At 49.1% G+C, this 20,739-nt stretch overlaps 2 protein-coding genes across 2 annotated transcripts; both read right to left on the bottom strand.

Moving 5' to 3' along the window:
- Positions 1–881: 881 nt before the first annotated feature.
- PMM1 (phosphomannomutase 1) lies at positions 882–6,529 on the bottom strand. Its single transcript, XM_042815772.1, has 8 exons — positions 6,401–6,529; positions 6,189–6,306; positions 5,680–5,756; positions 5,353–5,444; positions 4,795–4,894; positions 4,483–4,558; positions 2,873–2,988; positions 882–2,663 (listed from the first exon to the last, which is right to left on the bottom strand). Exons 1-8 carry the CDS (start codon positions 6,527–6,529, stop codon positions 2,541–2,543), a joined length of 831 nt encoding a protein of 276 aa, XP_042671706.1. The 3' UTR covers positions 882–2,540.
- A 3,716-nt stretch (positions 6,530–10,245) lies between these two features.
- Positions 10,246–20,507, bottom strand: DESI1 (desumoylating isopeptidase 1). The gene is made up of 6 exons (XM_042815945.1): positions 20,305–20,507; positions 14,007–14,028; positions 13,423–13,492; positions 12,711–12,820; positions 11,829–11,951; positions 10,246–10,690 (listed from the first exon to the last, which is right to left on the bottom strand). Exons 1-6 carry the CDS (start codon positions 20,393–20,395, stop codon positions 10,597–10,599), a joined length of 510 nt encoding a protein of 169 aa, XP_042671879.1. The 5' UTR covers positions 20,396–20,507; the 3' UTR covers positions 10,246–10,596.
- Positions 20,508–20,739: the final 232 nt, after the last annotated feature.

Genomic DNA, 20,739 nt, shown 5'->3' with positions numbered 1-20,739 from the left:
CGGCCTTGGGAACGGGAAGGGGAACCTGGGAGTTGTGAGATGTGGACGTAGGGATGGCCCCATGCCATGCCCCAGGCAGTTAGCCTGGCCAAGACAAACTGTTGGATTTTTCTTTTTTCTTTTCTATTTTTTGGGGAAATAAACTAAAATCCTAGGATTGTTGGTGTTTTTACAACTCTGGTGTGGTTCCTGCCTGTCTGACCTTGTGTCAACCTTTGTAACATTGGCAATAAACCATTAAAAGTGACTTTCCCACGAGCCCTGCCCATCCTGCCTTTTTGTGTGTAAGTGCACCCTGCAGGGGACCCAGGAAACCCAAGGCTTGCCTCAGACACTCACCAATGCTGTGCACTGCACCTCAACTTCAGCAGAACTGCTAGAGAGGTTCCAGAGGAGGACCAGAAAGATGCTCAGAGGGCTGGAGCACCTCTCCTATGAAGACAGGCTGAAGGAGCTGGGCTTGTTTAGCTTGGAGAAGGCTGCAGGGAGACCTCACTGCAGCCTTCCAGTACTTAAACAGAGCTTATACAAAGGATAAAGTTTTTACACAATCTAATAGTGACAGGATGGAGGGAATGGCTTTAAAGTAAAAGACAGGAGATTTAGGTCAGATGTTAGGAAGAAATACATTATTCAGAAGGCAGTGAGGCAGTGGCACAGCTGCCCAGAGAGCTGTGGGTGCCCCATCCCTGGGGGCTCAAGGCCAGGTTGGATGGGGCCCTGGACAGCCTGAGCTGGTGGGTGACAGCCCTGTCCATGCTAAGGGGTGGGACTGGGTGGGCTTTGAGGTCCCTTCTGACCCAATCATTCTGTGATTCTGATTCCCTGGTCCTGCAGGGCCTGCACCCAACACTTGAGGGCAGAGCAGAGCTTGCACACACTGACAACTGCACACTGTGGCTTTAATAGGATTTGTATACATATATATTTATATATTTATTTCTTTAAATTTATTTCTAATCTAACAGTTGGAACCAGTCAGACAGGAGCTGCCCATCTCGCACAGATACAGCACCATATGGTCCCCACCACATCCACTCACTCACACACCCATGGGAAGAAACCCGTGGCCGTGCTTTGGGGCAAAGGGAAGCCTCTCTGCCTCTGAGATACTCCAGAGAACCCAGCCAGACTGCAGCCAGAGCTACGGCAGGACAGGTTGTCCCCTCATTCACAGCACAGGCAGCCCTACAGACAGCACAGGGAGCAAACAGATCACCTCAGCCCCCAGGGCCACCACGGTGCCTTGCAGCCTCACGGCCAAAAAAATACAGAAATCCTGCTGACTTGGAATAGACTCACAGGAAAAATAAACCACAGCCTGATCCTCAGTGAAAGAGGAGAACCACAAAACACAAGGTTCCTCCATGAGGGTTGAAGTGGAGGGTCAAAATGGCAGCCCGTGAAGAGGGCACTCCGCATTCAGGCTTCTCCAACATGTCCCCCTCTCCCACAGAGATTTTATCTGGGTAGAGAGGTATATGTGCATTTGTTGGAGATTTCTGGATGCCAAGCCACTGCACTCATGCAAATTGGACACGTTACAGACTGATGTGTTTAAGAGGTACCGTCACACGGAGAAGAAAGCACCCACCAGAGCTGGTCACACACCACTGTAGCGTGAGCAGGGCCAGGCAGCGGGACCAAAGTCCTCTCAGGGACTGTGAAAAGCTGCCCCAGGCACTGAAGCACCAGCTTCTGCTTTGGTCCCGTGATTAAAGGGTGGCAGCCTTTGGGAAACTTCTCTCTGAGCCCCAGCTCCAAGGTGGGGCCACAGAGACGGGCAATGACAGTGCGAGGACAGCAGGAGGAAGCAGGATGTACCAGGAGAGCCGAGCACTGGGAAGGAAAGCGACTTAGTCTGCTGTGAATGCCTTGGGTAAGGCTTTCTAGTAACATATCTGTGACACGTGATGGACACACGGATGGCAAGACTGAGCACTGGTAAAGTCTGCCAAGACAGGCTGCGGGGTCTCCTCCTTGGAGACCTCCAAATGCCATACACCCGGATGTAGGCCTGGGCACCCTGCTCCAGGTGTAGGGTTGGGCCAGATGGACCCAAAGGTGCCTCAGCCATGCTGCAATTGCGTGCAGGCTTCTGGGAAGCGCCCTGGCAAAGGGGGAGGGGAACATGAGAGGCAAATTCCCTTGTGCAGAGGTGTTGGAAGCGCAACACAGCTAAACAGAGAAGGGAGCAAGGGAAGGATGGACAGACATGCACATGGACAGACGTGGTTAAATTTGGCCCTGGCATTTGGATCCTGAAGGCAGGAATGTATTGCTGCCCACCGAGGCCCCAGCCGGCAAGAGAGAAGTTCTGCTGGAGGAAGGACTGCCTGGTCCCACAGACCTCAGCTGTGACAAATTGGGAGTGCCAAAGGGCTGACCAACAGCCCCCTTCTGCACACCCCCTGGACTCACACAACAGCTCCTGACCAGCACCGGCAAGTGTTTTTCAGTCTACCCTGAGCAGATTCCTCAAACGAAGGTGCTTTTCCTTGTGGGGGAGAGAAGGGAGAAGGGCTGCAGGGCCCTCACAGTCAGCACTCATTTGCTCTCTCTGGAAAGAAGATTTCACGGCATCGCTGGACCGTGTCCTGGGGGGACTGGACGCTGTGTCCCACCGTTCGGGGGTCGTCGTAGATTTCATAATCATTCCCTCCCTGCAGGGGAGCAGAGAACAGGGAAAGCATTAGCAGAGTCTCCTTGGAGAATCTGCATCCTGCAAGGAGCCTCCATTTGCTGCTGCAAACACGCGGAGAGCATCCCCCACTTGCACACCACTAAAGGGTTGTGGTAGCCGCTGGAGCACCACGGGCACCACCGAGTGAGGAGAAAGCAGCCATGTGAGGGGTGAGCAGGTTGTACTCACAGGGGTGGTCTCGTTTCCAAAGAAGTGGATGGTGTCAAACCTCTCATCGTCCAGCACGTTGAGGCAGTAGCGCTTGTCCCAGCCCTCCGGGAAGACGTCAAAGCTGATCATGCCACCTGCCAGCAGAATGGTGAGTGTTAGCAGAGCGGCCTTGAGGTGGTGGGATGTCCCCCTGCCCCAGACTTGGGGGTCAACCTGGAGCCCTCCCCATACAGCTGTGCCCAGTGGCTCTCTGGCATGTGATATTAGGAGGTCGCAGATGCTGTTTCTATGACAACAGGCTGAATGAAATCAGCAGGGCTGGGTGACAATAGCAGGACTCCATGCCACACGTGCAAGCAGGCAGCAGCAGGCTGCAGGGGGAGCTGGTAGGGAAGCACCAGACATCCGTGTGCTGCTAAGATTTGGAGCTACACCTTGCAGATAGTATCAGTGTGTGCTGTGTCGGGGCAGCAGGGGACAAAGCACATGTTGTCAGCTACTGGCACTGAGAACTCTCCCAGGCTCCTGCATGGACGTCACACTCTCCTGCTTTGGAAATAACTGAAATAAAATGCTGCACTGCATTATATTCTCCCCTTTCATGAGAGCTGGGCAGTGAGAAGAGCTCCTGGTGCCAGCTGGGAGGGGCAGGAAGCGAGTCAGAGTATGGAGAAGCAAGATACCAAGGACACCAAGCACTGCCCCTTGCCAGGGCACAGCACGGGGCTGCAGTGAGGTCTCCCATTGCTTCCCACCTTCCACAGCCTGGGATGAGGCTCTCACAGCCAGCTTGTCCCACCAGCCTCATTTCCATGTGTCCTTGCCCCTTTGCCCTCTGCCCAGATTTCCACCTTCTTATGTTACACAAAGCTCTGCAGAATGTCTCTTTTTGGCTTCAGCCCTGTCCCTTAGATAACCTCATTTCTCCCCCAGTGCTGGCCAGGTTCCCAGGATAGCTGAAGCCTCTCCTTAGCTCCCTGCCTTGTCTGTAAAGCACCTCTAGCCCCAGAAGCAGCCCTACAAAAGCTCATGACACACAGTGCCAGCTCTTCTTCCAAGGAGAAGGATGTTTCCCTAGCTGCCAGCCCTCCAAACAAAACTCTGAGCTGAGAACACGAGGCCCCTTCCTCTCACACCACTGCATTCCTGGAGGAGCCCTGCAGAGGACTGAATGTGCCCAGAGCTCTGCTGGCAGCCCTGCTGCTGTGCTTGAGCCAGAGCAGAGCTGCTGCACAGGGGTGGGCTTAGCAGAGCTATGAGGAATAAGGCACTGGTAGCGTCATGGGACAGAAAGCAGTCGGCTTGGCTGATGCTCAGAGGAAAAACCTACGGCACAGTTTATTCCTGGAATCATAGTCTCACTAAGGTTGGAAAAGACCTCTAAGATCATCTAATCCAACCGCTGAGCCATCACCACCTTGCCACTGACTTGCTGCAAATGCAAGCATGTTCCTCCCATGGCAGCTCTCCAGGAATTGCAGCTTGCTGAGCAGTCTCTGGGGTCTTACCAGAGAGCACAGCCTCTGGGATCCTGGATCCTCACAGGGATCAGCCTCATTCCCATTCTCCATCACACGATTTTAAGGGGAATGCAATGAAGAGGCCATGGCAAAACTCCCTCTGCTCACCTCGAGAGAAACGCAGTCCTTTGCCAGCAAACTCCCTCTGCAAGGCTGCCACAAACTTCTCCCGGATCCGCTCTTTCTATGGAGGAGAAAGGAAAAGGGTTTGAATCACAGACTCATTAAGATTGGAAAGGACATCTAAGGTCATCAAGTCCAACCATCAACCCATCACGTCCCGGAACCTCCAAGCTAAGACGCATAGCTTGGAGCTGGTCTCCTATCTCCTTGGGAAGTGGGGGAAGCAGACAAGACTCGAGATCTGTGACAGAGCGAGACCTGCAAAGGGAACAGTGAGCCCAAACCCAACCCAAGCACCTTATCAAGCTCTGAGAATTCGATCCGCTCCTCCAGTGTGCAGCTCCTCCCAATGGGGGAGATGTTCAGCATCCCATTGCGAAACTCAATGAAGGTTCCTCTGCGTGTGGGCAAGAGCACAAGGTTACTGGGGCCTTTACAAGGACAGGGAGAGAAAAACAGCCCTTCTGAGGTCAGTGCAACCACAGCTGATCTCAGACAGCAGTCTGGCCAAACGTGCCCTCAAAACCAAGGGCTGGGCCCAGAGCTGTCTGGGCTGTTTGACTGCTGCTTGGTTGCTCAACTCAGTGAGGTTCCAGCTCCTGAGTGCCTTTGTGGATTCAGGCCTGTGGGATTTCTCAAAGCTTCTGTGGACAGCCCATGCTGTCACACAGAGCAGAGCTCAGCACTGCCCCTCCGCTCCCTGTGAGGAGCTGCAGCCGCCATCATGCCTCCCCTCAACTCCTCTGCTCTTCACTGAGCAAACCAGCTCAGCTGCTCCTCATATGCCTTGCCCTCCAGACCCTTCTCCATTTGTAACCCTCCTCTAGACACCTCTAACAGCTTTATGTCCTTTACCGTTTCTTGGGCAGCTTCAGCAGGGCCATATAGTTGAGGCAGAAGTTGATGAGGTCCTGCAGCAGCTCCTCTCCCAGGTGGTCCTGAATGGCCTAGGGGAAGACAGGGGTTGAGGAGAAAGCAGTGAAGGGACCGTGGAGCAGCAATCCTCATAGAATCACAGTCGGTTGGGTTGGAGGGGACCTCAAAGCCCACTCAGTCCCACCCCGTGCCGTGGACAGGGCTGCCCCCCACCAGCTCAGGCTGCCCTGGGCCCCATCCAACCTGGCTGGGAACACCTCCAGGGATGGGGCACGCTGGGGCCACCTGCACCCAGTGCTGACCCACCTGCTTGGCCACAAGCCGCCCATTCTTGTACTGCACGGTGCCATTCTCGGCGAAGACGTAGTCAAACTTATCGACGACTGAAAGGAAGGAGGCGAAAGACCGCTCGGGTCATCAGCGAGGACAAGAGGTGCAATGGGGACACCCGGCAGGCCGCACGTCTCCCTGCCCGCGGGCCGCTATCTGCAGCGGGCAGGTGGGCGGCTGACGCAGACGGGCAGCGACCCGACGGTGTCACCGCCCCGGACAAGATAAGCGCACGGAACGTCATGCGCTCTGCCACGTGCACCCATCGCTCCATCCCCGCCGCGGTGCTCGGCGGCGCGGGGATGGGTTACCTAACGCAGCCCCCGTGCAAACACAGCGCCGCTGACTCAGCCCTCCGAGCTAACGAGGCGGAAGGGAGACCTTAGGACTCGCCGTGCACCGGGCACGGATCTCGGGAAGGAAAACGGGGCGGGGGACTGCCCTCCCGGCGCCGCGTCTCCCCGCGCCCCGTTCGCGCCGCGCACCTTCGTCGCCCTCTCCCAGCTGCTCGGCGATCTTGGAGTAGTCGGAGCCCCCAACCACGCCGATCTGCACCCTGCCGCGCAGCTCCTGCAGGAAGCGGTCCACCTCCGGTTCGATTTTCTGCGGGAGCGGGAGGACGGATGAGAGGGGCCGAGCCCGGCACGCAGCCCCCCGCTTCTCCTTCCTCCTGCCCCCCTCCGCCCGGCCGCGCTACCTGCCGAGCCGGCGTCAGCGTCCCGTCCACGTCGAAGAGGCACAGCACCCGGCCCCGCGCAGCCGCCATCCCGCAGTCTCTGCCGGAGCGCAGGGGCGGCCCGGGGGCGGGACTGCGCCGCGGCGCCATCGTGCGGCCGCCGCTCCGGGAGGTGCCCGGCAGCCGCGGGCAGGTGGCAGGTGGGGGCGCAGCGCCGGGACCCGGCACCACTCCGCGTGTCGGGAGCAGCCCTGCCGCCTCGGGGCACCTCGTCAGGTGGGGCTTCTAGTCAGGAAGAGCGGTGCTGCATTGGAAAGGGCTGCTCACTGAGGTGGTGCAGTCACCGTCCCTGCAGGTGTTCCAGAACCGTGTGCATGTGGCACTCAGGGACGTGGTCAGTGGGCAGGGTGGGGATGGGCTGGTGGTTGGACTTGAAGATCCTAGGCATCTTTTTCAGTTTTAACGATTCTGTGATTCTCAGCCCAACAGAGGTGTGATGAGCCCCTTGTCCAACAAACCCCTTCTGTCTGACCTCCATCCAGCTCATCCCAAGCTGCACCAGCCCTCAGAGAAAGGTTCTGGGGCTGTTGTCTGTGCTTAACTGACTATGAGCCAGCAGAGTGCCCAGGTGGCCAACGGCATCCTGGCCTGTATCAGCAATAGTGCAGCCAGCAGGAGCAGGGAGGTCACCATCCCTCTGTACTCAGCTCTGGTGAGGCTGCACGTCAAGTGCTGTGCTCAGTTCTGAGCCCCTCACTACCAGAAAGACATGGAGGTCCTGGAGTGTGTCCAGAGGAGGGCAGCAGAGCTGTGAGGAGTCTGGAGCACGAGTCTGATGGGGAGCAGCTGAGGGAACTGGGGTTGTTGAGTCTGGAGGAGGCTCATTGCACTCCATGACAACCAGAAAGGAGGTTGTAGTGAAGTGAGGCTGGCCTCTTCTCCCAGGTAACAGTGATAGGGTGAGAGGGAACGGCTTCAGTTTGTGCCAGGGGATGCTCACATTGGATATTAGAAAAAAAATCTGTAAGAGAGGTGCTGTGCTGGGACAGGCTGCCCAGAGAGGTGGCAGGATCACCATGCCTGCAGGTGCTTAAGAGTAGCAGTAGCCACACTGAGGGATGTGGTCTAGAGCAGTCACAGGCAGGGGCTAAGAACTGGACTCAACAACCTTAGCGATCTTTCCAACCCTAATGATTCTGTGGCCTCAATAACATACTGCAGTGCTGGCAGAAGTTCCCCAAACTTCACTAAGAACACTGCCCACCAGCAGCCCACACCCAGGGCAGCAGGCACTGCTCCTTTCCCAAGCAGAACGTGGCACAAGTTACTGGGATCATTTCTGAGCTTACAACTTCCAGGCAGAAACAGCATGAGGTAGATTAAGCAGATTCCTACCTGGGGTGGCTGTGCAGAAAGATGCATACAAACAGGATTACTTTTTTTAATTGTAATAGAAGAAAAAAAAAAAAAAAAAAAAAAAAAAAAAATCAAAACATCACTTTCTGTCTAAAGATGTAATTCATGAACATTTCTTAAATGACATGGAGGGAACCCCAGAGATACACAACAGATCAGGAAGCACAAGCAAAGGATTCTGCTCCCGTTCAGGAGTGCAGCTGCCCTACCCCTTTGTCAATGAGCTGGCTGAGGTTTGCCACCTCTATACACTTACATGTCTCATTCTAGTTTATATTCCTATGAGTACATAGGGCTGGGAGGAATGGCTTGTGCAAGTTACACTTAAACATCTTTGGAGAAAATGGGTTTCCTAAGAGGCCTACAGGGTACAAGGGTCTTGTTACCCAGTAAGATCAAATAAACAGGACCTCTTCCTACAGATCCTTTACACAAAACAGAGTAGTTCCGGAGACAAAGAGGCCATCTGGGAGCACCATCACTGCTGCAAACAGAGTATGTCTGAAAAGTGTAACCCATGATACGTTCTGAAATAGGCAGGCAAGCAGAAACTGGGCTTAGGACCTCTGAAGTGGACAGACTTGTCATGAAACAGAATGCATAGAGATCAAGGTGCCTGCACACCCTCTGCTGAACAGCTGTACCAGCAGATTGCTGTACCTGGATGGACAGTTTGCTGAAAGAAACAGCCACAGCTGTGCTGCTGGTGGGTACCAAGATAGCATACCCAGATGTTGTGCTGCATTGTATCAGCTTTGGTATACCTGATTGTCTGGGGAAGCTCCATGATGTCTAATGTGTTTCTGCATTTTGTGGTACAGTCATGTCTGCAGGAAGAGGCCAATTCCTCTTCACAAAATAGGCATCAAGAGAGTTCAGAGGTGATACACAGACAGCAGAAAAACTAAGCTATGGCTTCTATGGCTTAGCAGAAAGCAAACCTGAAAAATTGTTCCCCAGACCACCAGAAGGTGCTGTATGGTAAATGATTTACTACAGAATGCTTTCTGCAAACAGTAGATTTTGTTGGGGAGAGTCTGAAAGCTCTTGCATCTATACTAACTGCTACAGCCCTCTCCTAGTCCAGTCCAAATGAAACACTCCAGGAGAAGCTGATGGCACAAGCAGGGACTGAAAGATAAAACAAACAATCACCACCAAAAACCATTCTGTGGTGCAAAGGCCATCTGCACTGAGAGCAGTCACAGGTAACTGCAAAAGGGACAGACAGGAACTGATTTCCACCCATGTAGTGATTCCACAAGGTGCTGAGCAACAGTGCATTGGGCAGAGTGAGAGAACTGCATTTTCCTCCATTCCATCCCCACAAAAATATTAAGTGTTAGTCTGCTCTGACTAACAGCATGAGAAACACACTGATTAGTATTATTCTGAGAGAAAGAGCTCAGCAGGGGAAGGACACCTCCACCAGGTATGTGATTCCCAGCACAGGAAATTGGAGATGCGGCAGCTGTTGTCACAACAAAGCACTGCACACAGGACTACACATTTGCACAGACTTTTTTCCAGCAGTATCTGAGATGTGCAGTACCCATTTGCAGGGCAGTGTTCTGGGGTTTTTCTGATGTTGTTGTGTACCTTCCTAAGCATACTTGCTACAGAATTGTTCAGGAAATTAGTGTATATACATGCACAATAAGAAATCAGTGGGCCTGTTCTTTTCTTCCTGTGATCTTTTTCTGCTGCGAATAACTATAAGGCTGTAAGAATCTTAAATTAGAAGATGCAGCACTGACACAACCTAATGTCGATCTAAGGACAGGACTGCTTCTCCACATATCACAATCAACTCAATTGTTCCACAGGAAAGCTTAATTTTACTCTTCCTTGCTTTCTTTAAACGCAGGGGGATGTACCGCCTGCTTTTCCTCATGCAGCCCTCTGTGATGTAGTTGGCTGCTTTAGGAAGAACAGCAGCGTCAGAAACAGCTGGAAGCCTTACCATGTCTGCAGCAAAAGACTGAAGACAGAGCTGAGCTACATCATGTTACCAAGAGACTGCCGTGCTGTAACTCTCGCTTATTAGAAAAAACAGCTCCTGTGCAAAGGCGAACAGTTAACAAGGTTCTACCCATCACTTCCATCACTCACACAAGATTTTGTTCTTTCAGCTGCTGTCTCTCATAACACTTGGATCTCATGAGTATTTTTCAGATGCAGCCTCCCTCCAACACGCATACTGGAAGTTTCAGCCTTGAAAGTGACACTGCCTGGTTCAGCTGGGCCACCTTTCTCACTGCTGTGCCACTGCAAATACTCCTATCAAACGAGTTCAGCTTTTCCCCTGAGCAAATAACACAACGTTAATGAAATATGCACAAGACGAGTACTGGGACACCTTCATTTCCTCAGCTACAAGGATCTCCCTTGCTAGGGACTGGAGCAAATACCCCCGTAATATTGACAGGGACAAGAGAAAGACACACGAGTATGCAAGGGATGGCTAGGACACCCCCTTTACTTCAAAATGCATAATGGGCTTGAATGCTCATGGAATGAATTCCCACTTCCCAGCAGAGGAATTAGTTAGAAAGTACCAGCCTAACTTCAGGCAAGACAGCCGTTATAAATTAGCATAATACTATTAGAAATTATGGCAATCTTTTTGGTAGCCTTGTCTTGCATGCACCCTGATAAATCCTCTCCCTAAGAAATTTTAAAACTGGTCTTGTGATTTCCATAGAGTTAATTCAGATGGGAAATTATAAAATAGAAATCTGGAAGATTCGTGCTTAAAAAGGAAGAGGCCTGGTGAGGCTGGGCACAGCAGGGCACTCCTGTTAGCTCTGTCCATTATCCCTGTTAAAGGTATTTCCTCCAGGTGGTTGCAACTGGGTGGTGCTCAGGAAGGGCCGTAAAGCTTGTCCAAAAGGTCTGAAAAGGCAAAGAAACAAGTATTTGAAATAGTTTACTTGAACATTTCCCGTCCCCTCCCTTCCCACCCCCCTCCCCCCATTTACAACTCCAGTCTGTTCATCAGCTTTCTCCTACAATGTTGGTTTGATTCTAGACTCTTTTCACTACAAAAAAAAAAAAAATAGAATTTAACCTATTAAACAGAATTTACTGTTCCATAACTAAACAAAGCCAGATTTACGATTCTTAAAAGTAGTTCTGAGTCCTAACATGCCCACAATGATATTGTGGTAATAGCATGTCTGAAACTGGCTTCAGTAACTCACACTGCTTAAGCTTGTGATTGAAATCTGTATTATGCAACTGCAGTTCTCCATTAAGTATCACATCAATATTAAAGACTCTGCTAGAAGAACAGATCTAGTCCCTTTATAAAGACAGTGGTTCAACACACAGAATTTCTGTTGCAATCTGTAGTTTGCCTTTAGGTATGACTCACTCTGCTATAGACTATATGACAGATCTGAGGAAATAAGAGCCCAGAGTGGAAGATGTGTCTCCCAAATAATGCAGTATACCACTTACAAGACCTAAATAACGAAGCCCAAATCATCCCACTGGGATCCTTGCTTGCTCAGAGCACCACAGAAATGGTTGAACTGACCTACCTTTATTTCCTCTCCCCCCATTCTTCTTCATCACTCATTTCTAGTTCTAAAACTGCAGCTTTAACTTTAAAATTACATCTCCCCTTCTTCTTTGCAGGCAAAACTAACATCACCATGCACTTATGGTGCTTAGAGTATTACAAGTGATCTCTGAGAGGTACTGATTTCCCAAAGACAGACAAAGACAAGAAAAAAGATACACAAAAAACCCACCAAGAAACAAAAAACATATTGGCATCACTTTCTGAATGATCCTTTAACCTTCTTGTCACATTCACTAATTATTTTATGAAGATCTTTCAAGTTGAAGACCAAAGAACAGCTTTCCTTCCCCCCTTCTCAGTAATACCAGTGCCAGTCAGTACCTGTTGTAATCTCCCCCTGCTTCTCACAGAGAGACAGCACAAACTGGTACTGCTGCCTCTGTCAAATATTGAAGCATTAGCATGAAGCAATATGCTACAGAGAGAAGCAGAATGCATACTCACGTGGCAAGAACTTCAGATGGAAGGTCAGTGATGTAGGAAGGGATTTTTCTTCCTGTCAGGAACTGTGCCACTTCATTACTGAAGGTGTTGCAGTTACGTTCAAAGAAGTGGTAAGACTCACTCCTGTGCCACAGGAAAGGGATTGAAATAAGAGACTCAGCAATACATCTATCAAGCACTAAGACATAGATTGCTACTGAGGAGCATCTCCTTACATTAGCACTTTCCTCCTCTCCCCAACAAAGGGCTCTAAGGCAAATAGGTAAAACACAGCAGGTGAACTGATGTCTAATTTAACTGAATCAGGGTGGAAAATGACATCTCTCTGCATCACTGATTCTATACTATGGTTTTTTGAAGGTTAAGTGAAGTCAGGCTTCTTCATGTAAAATCACAGAAGGAATAAAGAGAAATCACAGGAACTGTTGGCTCTGAAATTCAGCCAGAATACTAAAGGCCACCATTTTCTGTTGTGAGAAGTAGATGTGATGTTTTAGCAGTCAAGACTTTGCTTTTACTCAGCTGAAAGTTGGCTTTACTACACCTCACCCATGATTCACAAGGCATTATTTTCTGAGATCTTTCATACAGTGCCTTCATTTTCCCTGGTGATCACCTCAAAGAGATTTCAAGCATTATTCCATTTAAAAAAAAGAAGTGAGAAAGACTTCCTGGCAGAATGCTTTCCCAGCCTAGCTCATGGCTGGCTGGCACACCACAGGGTTGTCTAGCTCTGCATCAGTTCCAGCCTCATCTCTGGAGACTACTAAGTAATAGAACAAGCAGACAAAGCTTATTCATAATACTTTCTTCATTTCTGCACCCCTCTCCTTAGAAGCCTTTTCTTGGTACTCAGATCATGCAGTACTAGCTGCTACTTACCGGAACATAGACTCCCCCAAGGAAGAAAGATATTCCAGAAAGATTTCTTCTGTAACTTCAGTGTTCCCCAAGTCAATAACTGAGTCTGGGGGGCCAAGAAGCGTCCCTCCCTGTAGGAATTAACACCCAGAAGACTATTCAGATCATCACACCAAATTATTTTTCGCTCCACTGAATTGAGCCTTCATGGCTTGTATAGGCACACAAGAAGAAACTTCTAGTGAGTTTATCAAGGAAAGGGCCCTACTGGCCTTCCATTTTCCACTCAGAGACTGAGAGGCAATGTACTGCACTCTAAGCTCTGACAAAATTCTGCTTTAAAAGAATCATGCATCAGTTTTGTGTCTCCAAGAACAGAAAAAGGTCTGTTGAAGCATCACGGATTTTTTTCTTTAACCTTGAAAAGGATGCTTTGAGTTGCCAAGCCTTCATGCAAAGACCATGCATATAAAAATCAGAGTATCACTGACAAAGTAGCAGCAGAAAGAGTTTGTCTATCCAGGGCACCATCAGTGGAAGTAACCCTCTAGCCTGTATTTGGCTGCGCTTGAACCCACTGCCCAGTTCCTTTCCTCAGATGGACAGGGCAACCACAGGAAGCAGCCATATCGGGCTGAACTCGGAGTTCTCTTCACTTTCTGCTTTTCTAAAGGACACGAGCAAATCTAATAATGAAATTCTATCACAAAGTTCACAGAAAAGTCTCACTTACAGGTGCACAGCTGGAGATTCCCCCAGCACCGTAGTAGAACTCATCCTTATGGACTATTATGGAGGTGTGCCTGCCACAGAGAACAGAAACAGGTAAGATAAAGGAGATACCCCACCTAGCACATAAAAATCAGTAGTAAATTCATGTGGTCAAGCACATCATGAAGTAAATAACCTAAAAAGACAATGTGCTTCTGTGACTAGGAACTGTACCTGCTGGGACATGAATAGAATGAAAGCAATAATTACCAAGCCTACTGTAACACATAGGTGGTTGGGAAAGGAGAGGCATAGCTAGGTGCCCAAGCACAACACAAAGACAGGAACTTCCACACCAGCACAAGATATCCAGCAGCCTTTCTGCTAAAGGGTTGAGGGTAAAGTTGCAGAGATAGTAGCTCTGTCTCTTCCTTTGATTCTTTGATTCTAAAACTATATTTAATCTTACTGGCAGTCTGTATTCAGAAACAGAAAGTGCATTGGTCCCTCTTCACCAAAGTGCTCTTAAGATCCAAAGCATATATGATCTCATACTGATAATGCTTCCTACACCACACATTATGCAATTCAAATCTAGTCACTTACCAGATGCCATCCAGCTGTTTCCCTGCATGCAGAAAAAAAGAAGATAGTTATTAGTAATGTATTTTCCAGCTTTCAGCCTTTCTGTCAGTCACAAGGGATCTTTACCTATCATTCCACTATGTCAGCAACCCTGAAGATAGGATTTTCACCCTAAAGTCGCTTCTAAAGCAACAGGATGCCCTTCTTTCAAATAAACTCCTTTGTCAACACAATGCTCGACTTTTTTTTCCTCCTGCACACAGATCTGTCAGTGCTCAGTGCTCCTCTCCTGTCAATGCTCAGCTTTCTTGGGCTTTTGTCTGAAGAGAAACTGAACCTTCTCAGAAGAACTCAGAGTTCTGCTCTGATGCCAGAATTGCAATTACAAAAAAGTTACAAAATTAAACTGTGTGTTTCGTAGAACACAGCAGCAGTAAAGATATGCTTCAGTCACAATGATACCATGTTCCTGTCTTAGAAAAAATCCCTTCTGAAATGCTTTAGTTCCCCGACACATCTTTTCCAAGTGGGAAATGCAAACCTCTCCCCATTCAGGGTAGGAGCTCAAGATGTAACCACTCTTCAAAGAGTTAGCAGCCGCTACTGCTCCTGCCTCAATCACTTCACCTATCAGAACCCAAGGGCTTGGTCCCTGGTACAGTTACCCCTTCATAAATCTGCATGCAGCAACAGCATGCTATGTTGGTGATCCACTTTTAAGTGGCAGAATGTGATGTGATCATCTACAGATGCTTACACGCACAAGGAACAAAAATATTGTGGGGCTGAGGTTTGATGATGGGAGCGTGAGGATACCACAGTCTTTGCAGCAGTAACTATGCCATCCCCTGGCTTTAACTCAGGATTTGGCTGCACCCCTCATTGCACTGTCTACTTTGCTTGTCTCTACAACGACACCACCACTTGCTGCAATTGCATTCCCACAGCTTACGTTGCTGAGAAGCGCACTGTGGCACTTTCAGAAGTCTGGAGTCAGATGCTTAGAATAACAATCAACTATTCCACTGCCAGGCACAGTAGCAGCAGTGAGATGCATTGTTCCAGTTCCCTGTCTTGCAGAAAGCCATTCCCTGCCTGTCCCTACTCAGATCAGTGGCCACAGGAGGCAGAGGCACTCGCCTGCTCCTCTGTCACATCTGCTGTGGTCTGCAAATCCCAGCAACGAGCACTTCTACCAGCTGCAGTTCTTCCTCTCAAGTAATAAGCAAGAAAATCTTTATTACCATCAGAACTGGGCAAAACAGAGGAAGGAAACAGAAGGTAGTCCTCCAGGAGTTTCAAGAAAGGGATGCTTGTGCATCCAAGTAAGAAAAAGTCACTGCTGTAATCTTCTCACTTATCTTTGGAGCAAAACAGATACAGAAATAGGTACCTGTTTCAGATGAGGGTCACATGAGAGAGGAGGCAGGGAAAAGGCTGCTGGGACGACAAAGACATCAATCAAAGTGAGCATACCCACTTCTAAAGTAGGTGGGCTCATCTGTCACTGCCATGCATCACAGCCAGGCAGCAAGCATGTTTCACCATTAACCTGCTGCAGAGAAACGTGGGCACAGAGCCGGCTTAAGGCCAAAAGACAGCAGCAGCAATGAGAAAAGTGGGGCAGTGTGTTGCAACACCTCAGTAGGATGTACTGCTTCTTTAGCATCCCACCCAGCTAAGCTGCATTCTCCAGCCTTTGTCCCACACCATCTCCATAACAGCTTTCGTCTTGCTCTCTGGAGCTGCCAGAAAGAAGTGATACCACCACCAGTTCATCAGTAATGTCATCTGCATAGGGTACACAGCACAGCTCTGCATTCAGCATCTGTCCTAGGACAGGCCCTACTGCAGCCTGTGTAGCTCACATTCTGTTAATAAATAATTACACAATTGTTCACAATAAATCACTGTTTTCCACTAAAACTTTGATCTTCACCCTCCAGGGCAGAGAAGCAAGCTGTTTCAAAGGCAGCACAAACCAGTACTGTATCTGTGCTTTTGTATGCTAGATGGAAAAGACTTCATATTTACTTTCAAGCACAAACACACACACACTTCCAGCAAACAATAACAAAAGGCTTTCTACAGAGCTGGCAGTTTGCACTGGGATTCTGCGTGTAGGTGGAAGTCCTGGCAGATTCTGCACATGGTGCTGCCTGCAGCCACATGGAAAAGGGAGCATCAGACCCAGAGATACTCAGAATTGAACTGCACGAGGCCCTGGGAAATCTGTTCTCCCCACATGCACCCTGGACATGACCTCTAGAGATCCCTTTTCATCAGCATGGATTTCTGACCGTGCAAAGAGAAACAAACAGGATTCAGGGAATGAACTTTGCACCAGGCTGTAATGCGCTGCTAGAGGCTCCTCTCTGGAGCTTACACACCAAATCCATGGTTGACAACAGGCAGCAGCTGCCAGGACAATAGCAGAACAGCTCTTGGCAGCTCTGCCCGAGGGTGTTATGTGAGGTCAGCCCGTGCCAAGGACTGGTTTAATGCTCTGAATGGACCTGCTGTCTTCCAGTTTGTGTGCAGCTCCTGTAAGACACTAACCAGGCTGGCACAGTGGAGAACACATGCCGGATGTGCAATGCTGCATCCATGGCAGCTGTGCAATCTGTTGCAGAGAACACAATCCCTTTCTGCCACCAGTGGACTGTGCTTGGCCAGACAGATCACTCGTGAACACCACACAAATCTCTCCAATGACAACACAGCAGGGCAGTCCCACACTTGAGAAACCTGCTGTTACTAACCATGTCTGCACCTCCCAGAGACCAAGGACTGTCAGCGTGCTGCTGCAGCTTTCCGTGCTGCACTGCTGGCTGTGGTCACCTTAACTGCAAACCAAGAGACAGAGGAATCAAAGGCCATCAACTTCTTGAGGGACTCCCTCTCATCATTGGGATTCTTGCTGAATGACATTTGTCTGTTGCATCATCCAAGAGGTTCTACACAGACCTCCATGAATACCATTATCCTCCTCCCGAAGCTTTGCCTCTGCTGGTGATCTTACTGTACCCTCTTCCCTCAAGCCCAGCCCTTGTACAGACCAGGTAACAGCTCTCAATCACTCCCACTCCTAAGAAATGGAAGCAAAGCAATCAGGACAGCCTGTATAATGAGTTATGCCTTGCATGCATATACAACATACATCGCTCACAGCCTCTGCAGGTTCAACACACACCTACTGCCCAGCCAGGTAAAAAATATGCATATAACTGCAAGCTGCTTAGGGAGATCCAATATTTCAGGGGACCTCTACCTGTTAAGCAGGAAAAGGTGTTGCAAATTTAGATGTAGGCACTCAATCACACAGCAATCAGTGTACATGGTCAAGTTACCAGGTATCAGCTCTCCAGCAGTCTGTGTGTAAGCTCAGCCAGCAGTAAATGTGAAGAAACTCAGTTTGATTTCATCTGCTGCCATTACTTTGGAAGTCACATTACTTTGCTCTGGTTGCAGATCAAGAACATGGGTGTGAAAGTTGCTGTGCTATAGCTGTGTTAGGATAAGAGCTCATTAGGCTTTAGAAACCTGATCAATACATGAACTCAAGCCTTCCTTGCTCAGGCGCTTTTACAGATCTTTTCTGAAGAACATGTCAATTATACAAAGAGCTGCTTGCTTAAGCATTCCAAATTGTCTGAATGAGACAAAGTATCACTTGGCGACTAAACACATTTGTGTTGTTTTATTTTTTATTTTTTTTTTTCCTTTTCCTAACACAGGTTTCTTATTTAAGCCCCATAAATACGAGAAAAACACAACATAAAATTCATTAAACAATTTCAAGGCTCCTCCCCGCCCCTCCCCAGCTTAGTTACAGGAATGGGGAGAACGAAGTAGTCAGACTTAGTTTTTGTGCTACTGACTTAGGAGATGGCACTCGTGAGGATAAAAGGGCATTATGAAAGAACACAAGCCTGAATAATTTTAGAATACAATCAAGTCAGATTACTTCCATGCTTGGGTTTATCTGTAAGGCCAAGCAAGAGGAAGATTAGACGCCTGCCAACCTATTTTACTGGCAGAGTTGATTTGTCAGCGTGGCCCATGTGACGTAGCATATTCCTGTGCATTTTAAACATCAAGTGAATGCAGAGTCTGCATATTAATCCCACTTATTAGACCTGAAGAGTTGAGACACCAAGGAATTATATAGAGATGGGTTCTTAGCTTATCTAACTTAGAGATTATTATGCATCCTTCAGCATAAGCATACTAGTTCCCAAGCTGTGAAGAAACAATGTGCCTGAAAGCCCAGTATTTAACACTCCTATGCCTGTAGACCCCAGAAGACAGAAAATTAGCAAATTGTTTTCCTACCAAGGCAGAACTATCTGGTCAGAAACTATTTGTAGCAGAACACTGCTTTGCATAGCACTGAGATTTCTTAAGCCACGCCATTGATTCCTGCCCTTTTAAAATGAAAAATAATTCTAATTAAATCAAACACTCTCTTCTAAGTGATACCAAACAGAAGAAAAAGACTAACAGACATGGAGGAGTCTGCATCACTTCCCTTCTTCTTGAGAGAGCAAGAAGTAGGGTAGACTGCAGGAAGGAAATGCACTTGATTTTCAATAAAGCCTAGCAAGTGTTCTGGAACAAAGCTGAAATGGAAGTCCAGTCACATTCAAATTAACATTAAATTATTACCAGATCACGTAGACGGACAGACAAACACAGTCTCAGACTGAATGAAGGAGAAGAACAGTACTTGCAAAGGAAGTAGAGCAACAGCACACAGAATGTGCCAGATGCGATATCAAAGCCGAGTGAATCCAGTGTTGGGTCATTTACACCTCAAAACAGAAACATTCATCAAAAAGCTATAGGAAATGTACAGAAAAACAGCAGGAACAAAAGGAGTCTGAGTAAAAATGAATAAACTTGCCAAGAAGTGAAGATGTGCCCAGAAGGCACAACCAAGTCACCCAAAGCATGTGATGAGCAACACTGTCTGGTTCTACTATTCAGGTTCATTCAGCCACAATGCAGAAAACTGATCCTGAATGAGTCAAGATAACTTTTAACAAAGAGAGCTGATCCTGGAATGCTGCACCAACATAACACATACTAATAGTAAATCCTATTAGCACAGCTGAAGACATGGTGTGGTGACGCTCTCACAACAGCTAGCCTCACGAGGAGCAATTAACTCACCTGAGTATGACTATTTCAATACTCATGGCAATGTTACAGAACTAGAAGCAAAAACACTGCTTCAAACTTCACATTCTTGGAAAGAACACCATGAGGAGAAATGACAAGTGTTTAGCACCAGGTCATCCAATAAACTCTTTTTGATTTCTGTGTCCTCCCAACATGATGACAGGGGAGGTTTAGGAGGCATTCAAGGCCAGGCTGGATGTGGCTCTGGGCGGCGTGGTCCGCTGGATGGCAGCCCTGCACATAGCAGGGGATTTGAAACTAGATGATCACTGTGGTCCTTTACAACCCAGGTCGTTCTGCGATTCTATGACGCACAGTTTATGAATGTCACTGATAGGTGAAAAAAAGAAGGAAAGTAGCTATTGGATCATCTGAAAGTTAAAGTAGCAGCAGTTTTTATTGTTAAGTAAAGCAAAAAATAGTAGTTGGGTGCATGAGACAAACCCATCATTCTCTCATTGGGAAAATAATCTGGAAGCTTGCTGCGCCTGTGTGGAGACAGTTAAATTGAAAGGGAGGCAAACAAAAACAGCCAACAGAACAAGCTACTGTTTGTGTCATAGAAAACCCAGTCACCGGATCCACGTAACCCCAAGGACCATGCACTCTGCCTTGTCACTGTGAGCAGGCAGGCCGTGCTGGCCCTGTTCCACTGGCAGGCCTTAAGTTCCTGGAGGAGCAGCACACAATACATTGCACCGATGAGAGACACGGGCAGGTTTTTAAGCTTTTCTTTTCATGACTTGACTCCTACATGTTTAGCATCAAGGCATCTCGAGCACAAAGTTACAAACTTAAAGCTGCTTGGACAGCATAAAAAACACCAGTGATAAAGTCATGCACTGTTAGCTTTCACGGGGAAATCAGAAAGCTACCAGACCCTGAAGACAGGTGAGGAGAGCTACAAAGCCATCACAACTCGATTTACAGGAAGGTTTCACACAATGACACTGGCAACCGATTTCTGCACAAGTCTATACCCGGACCAACACTCTGAAACGAGACCGGTCAGTATTAGTTCAAGCAATCGAACCACGGGCCAGACAATGAAGACACGGGCCTGGATGCAGGCGCAGCCGTTCCACCGACCCAGGTCCCGCAGCCCCGCCCCGCTCAGGCCCCGTTCGGTGCTTACCCAGCATGAGGGGGCTGAGGCGGCGGGCCATGCCCTTGGACAGGTCGTACACGTACAGCTTCACAGGGTGCAGCGCCGGCGGCTCCTCCATGGGGACGCGCGGCCACCCGCCGGGAGGCGGAGAGGAAGGGACAGAGGCGCGGCACTGAACGCCACTCCGGGTCGGCGGTACAAACGGAGAAAGCAACGTCACCTCTGCGCGTGCGCCTCCTCACTGCCCCATTTATGCGGCGCCGCGGTTCGGAGGGGCGGGGACGGAGACGAGAGGGCGGGACTTTAGGAACGTCAATCGGTCATTGGCTGAGGCTTGCCTCTTCTTCCGGGGCAGGCGCCGGAGCGGGCGGGGAGCTCCCGCCGTGTTTTCCTTCCCGCAACCAATCCTCGTCGAGATGAAGGCGTGGCTACCCGTGGGGGGGCGGGGTGAGGCGCCCTTCG

Source organism: Centrocercus urophasianus, unplaced genomic scaffold (genome assembly GCF_019232065.1).
Source record: "Centrocercus urophasianus isolate 14NV4802_14NV808 unplaced genomic scaffold, USGS_Curo_1.0 seq_15, whole genome shotgun sequence".
NCBI classification, from domain to species: Eukaryota; Metazoa; Chordata; class Aves; order Galliformes; family Phasianidae; genus Centrocercus; species Centrocercus urophasianus.
Note: the sequence above shows the minus strand (reverse complement) of the source record. Positions and strands in the feature narration are given on the sequence as shown.

Bases quoted from the DNA above. Each gene is read 5' to 3' on its own strand.
- DESI1 (XM_042815945.1), bottom strand. From the start codon at position 20,395: ATGGAGGAGCCGCCGGCGCTGCACCCTGTGAAGCTGTACGTGTACGAC. The intron at 13,493-14,006 runs GTAAGTGACTAG...TCTCTGTGGCAG, and splicing joins AAACAGCTGGATGGCATCTG to GCACACCTCCATAATAGTCC. The intron at 10,691-11,828 runs GTGAGTATGCAT...TTGCCTTTTCAG, and splicing joins CCATCTGAAGTTCTTGCCAC to ACCTTTTGGACAAGCTTTAC.
- PMM1 (XM_042815772.1), bottom strand. From the start codon at position 6,529: ATGGCGCCGCGGCGCAGTCCCGCCCCCGGGCCGCCCCTGCGCTCCGGC. The intron at 6,307-6,400 runs GTAGCGCGGCCG...CCGCTCCCGCAG, and splicing joins CGCTGACGCCGGCTCGGCAG to AAAATCGAACCGGAGGTGGA. The intron at 2,664-2,872 runs GTGAGTACAACC...GCTCCCCTGCAG, and splicing joins TTGGAAACGAGACCACCCCT to GGAGGGAATGATTATGAAAT.